Source organism: Cenococcum geophilum, assembly GCF_001692895.1.
Source record: "Cenococcum geophilum 1.58 unplaced genomic scaffold K441scaffold_60, whole genome shotgun sequence".
Classification (NCBI taxonomy): domain Eukaryota; kingdom Fungi; phylum Ascomycota; class Dothideomycetes; order Gloniales; family Gloniaceae; genus Cenococcum; species Cenococcum geophilum.
The window spans coordinates 766,784-770,649 of record NW_027137618.1 but is presented as its reverse complement, the minus strand read 5'-3'; the positions used below and the strand labels follow the sequence as shown (position 1 = coordinate 770,649).

Below are 3,866 nucleotides of genomic sequence, written 5' to 3'. Positions count from 1 at the left end.
CCATTAAAAAAGAAAATGGAGATCTAACCGCCGGTTTGGGAGGGGTTTGTCGCTATTTTTAGAGATCGCGTCGCCAAAATTCCCGAATCTTCCTCTCTTACCTAAACGCCTACCCGCTGCCAGGGCTTACTATTTATAGTATATATTTGATCTGGAGCTGCATTGGAGCCCTGGAGCCCCACCAGATTTTTGGCATATGGAGTGGATTGGGGGTCAAATCTACTCCACTCCAATAAGATCACTGAACGCAAGTTCGGTGATGGAATCCAGATCAACAGGGTAGTACGAAAGCGTGCTGGACAGACATTATGGGCCCACTTTGTACGAAGACTACCATAGAACTCTAGTGCCTGAAATTTATTGGTGGATAAGCGGATGGCTGTCTGAGTCATTTTAGTGCAGCGTGTCCCAGCGGCGGAAGGGATAGGTACGAATACAGTACAAGACTCGGCGTATTCTTAAATACAACTATCCAGCGCCGTTCTCATGCAAGAATCCCCTCTATATCTACCTCACCTAAACCCTCCAATCCAAAACCCGCTCCCATTTCCGTCTCCCTACGTACCTGAAACATCCAAAAACACAACCCCATTCTCCGCCACGCATCCGTGTTTCCTCGATTCTTCATAACGATCAAACCAATAGCCAGGTTTGGCCCGTCTCCAAATCCTGGGGCACGTGCTAGTACAAGCATGCGAACGTCGGCGTCGGCTTTTAGAAGCAGATGATTGAAGGCGTTGACATGTTGCACTTGCTCGTCGAGTGCAACGCGCCAGTTCTGTGTCTTAGGAGATAGCGAGCTCGACTGAAAGGAGGGTTGGCGGGTTGGGAGAGATGCCATGCTAGGGATGGACACGGTTGTGGAAGGGAGGTTGATGGTGGTGCTGTCGAAAAAAATCCCTAATAGCCGTGAGAATGATAACGATTGGCTTAAGAGTATCTTTAAAGTGCCGCCAAAGTCGTACGCTGGACCATTGAATCCAATGTGGTGTGACCCATCCCCTGTAATAACGGGCCGCGTAGTGACTTGAGGAATATACTCCTGGAAGGAGGTGAATATTATGTCTAAGTCCAGGAATTCGCAACCTTGGTCGAGGCCCCATGAGAATCCTTCCCCGCACGGATAGTGTCGTGAGAATAGTTGACTAAGAACCGGAAAATGAAGAATGAGTTGTTTGCTAAAGTAGGCTTCAAGCTGAACAGGCGACGAGGCCGAATCTGCGAATGGAGTACCTGGTCCAGTCGGAAAGCGAAATACATGCTTGTGAATGTATTCAATCCTGTCTCCAGGATGCATCTCGTGTCTATTCTGCGCGATCTTCCATAGACGCAGTAAATTGAAACTGGCGAATGAGGGGAGGCCGCTTCGTGTGATGGTATTGCCCATGTCCTCTAGAGAGAGTCTTTCATCGGAATCCCTGGAAAGGTGTTGTACTCTAAACAATATCAAATCTAGGATTGATCGAGAAAGGTGAACTAGGTGCCGTAAAGTCATATAACCCGTTCGAGATGAGTCTTTTCCATCCTTCGGTTTGCATGGAGTAAGCTCTTTAAAGGAAAGTCTTTGCAGGACAGAATTCCCATTTTTAAGTATGATTTCCATCTCGCTTCCATCACTAATGAGGTCATGCGTGTAGGGTGAAAGAGAGATAGGAGATCCTTCTGCGGAGAGCAAGATGGCATTAGGTTTTGCCATGGCTTCCTGGAGCGTCCACAAACTGGAAAACCAGGGATCCACCAGTAGCCGCTTGAACGCAGGAGTTACAGTCTTTTGGAGGAGTAAGTCGAAATTTTCGAATTCGATGGGCTGTCCACCTTCGCAATTCGCATTGTTTGCGATACGTGACAGAGTCACGAAAATATCCGCCAATATTTCCCACTCAATTTCAGTCAACCATATACAGTTATAAGATGCGCCTGAGAAGATCTCTCTTTGCATGGAAACATCCTCGTCCATGGTGGCAGATGCAGGTCGATGTGAAAATTTTGCGCACGCAACATCTAGCCAAAGAAACTCGACACCGCTTATGGAGGCAATGGACCGTATAGCATTCTCGAATTGTTCCACTGTGAAATGACGAGGATCTATAGAGGGAGGCTTCCAAGGGATACCATAGATGGATATGGCAGATCCTCGGGATAATTCAAACCTGCCCCATGTATAGGAAATTGTGCCATAACATGGTTCGTGTACAGGCGGAGATGTACCAAACGTATTAGACTCTTGCTTCTCAAAAGAGCGCATAGATTGGATATGCAGCAGGCGGCGGGGCCAGTATCGCTCATGTCTGGAGCACAGGGCTCGAGGTTGTCCTGAGATGTCATTCATGAGATGAGAATTGAAACAACCGTGCGGTGCTCAGTCTTGATGGCGACTTTATTGCTCTCGTTAAGAAGTGATCGTATAACAAATAAGCGGGATAAGGGGCATGCATCGCAAAATTCATGCAGCGCTCTCATCCCAACGAGGCGAAGGCTTTTTAGGCTATCATGAGTTTGTTGTTATAGTATGCAACGTGAATGACTGTGAAAATGAAGAGTGGTGGATGAGAAGATGGATGAGAAGATGGCGATTGAATTTGGTGCCAGTCACCGAATTCAACTTATCATCGGTAATAAGACTATATAGAACTATATAAGATTGTATAAGATTATATAAAATTATTTTAATCCTAATATATAGTTAAATATGTTATAAGCTAGCATACTATAGACTAAGAAAATAGTAAAATTTTATTTACGTAATTAGTATATAACTTTAAAATAATATATTAAGGAATATATAGTTGGCTTTTAAAGTTATTAAGCTAATTAACTTAGTGTTATTTAACTTTTGAATATATCAAGTTGATTAATTATATATTAATTACGCGAAACGCGCTAAATAAGCTCTACTTAAATCTCAGCCTACGAATATATTCGTAATGTAGCTATAGTCGCAAAACACGAAGTCTTTATAAAATATTAATATAATATAGATAAGAAAGAAGTTGCCTTAGATGTTAGTAATAAGGCTAAGGTATTAGTTCCTTAATTATAGGCCTAAGCCTTTACTATGGAGCTAGGAAATTATAAGTAGGTGTCCTTAATTAAATATATATTAAGAAGTCGATATTAACTGCCTCCTTATATTATCTTTGGCCGTCGAAAACGGACTCTGCACCTGTACGCGGTGACGGCTACGAACCTGGGTCTTCGAAGTTCAGACTCAGAGCCAACGCAGAGACGTCGCACAGCGTGCTGGTGGGCCTGGTGGTGGTTGTATGCGTCGTGGGGCGTAGTGAAAAGTTTTCACATGGGATGGCGAGATCTCGAAAACCACTGCTGATGGTACCCCTTCACAATACAGCTACTACCGTTCCCCTACTAAGCACCTATACGATCCAACATAGATGCGCAGCATTCGATAATATCCCCCGACCCTCAACAGAAAGCATTAACAACCTTATATCAACGGACGAGCGAATGAACAAACGAACGAGTAAACATACGGCCCCTCCTAACCCCTAGGGCGATCGCCCGCGGAGTATACGGTTACTTGCTATTAACTATTAAAGATACTACCTAGCAGCCTAGACAACACCGTACGGTTTTCCTGTCTCCTCTTAAGGAGTAGTGACCCTTGGCGAGGGCCTAGTAACTAGGGCCTAGGCATAAAAGATACCTAGGTATACACGTCCCGCTCGCCTTGTGGTATAGTAGTAGTTAATAAATAAATCCCCCTTACGCCTTTAATAGGCCCTAGGGGGGGGGAGGTATAGTGTATAAGGTAATGGTTAACGAGAGATAGTATATAGGGGATGGTTAAGATATAGGAAACAATAACGACATAGCAATTAGTTGGCAAGGCCTAGCTAGGACGTAGT

At 44.4% G+C, this 3,866-nt stretch overlaps 1 protein-coding gene across 1 annotated transcript; it reads right to left on the bottom strand.

The window, feature by feature from the left end:
* Positions 1-312: 312 nt before the first annotated feature.
* On the bottom strand, positions 313-2,560 carry K441DRAFT_668164 (uncharacterized protein). Its single transcript, XM_067649954.1, has one exon. It carries the CDS (start codon positions 2,327-2,329, stop codon positions 485-487), a length of 1,845 nt encoding a protein of 614 aa, XP_067498634.1. The 5' UTR covers positions 2,330-2,560; the 3' UTR covers positions 313-484.
* Positions 2,561-3,866: the final 1,306 nt, after the last annotated feature.

What these genes read in the sequence shown, in the direction of transcription:
- K441DRAFT_668164 (XM_067649954.1), bottom strand. Translation starts at nt 2,329, where the DNA reads ATGAATGACATCTCAGGACAACCTCGAGCCCTGTGCTCCAGACATGAG.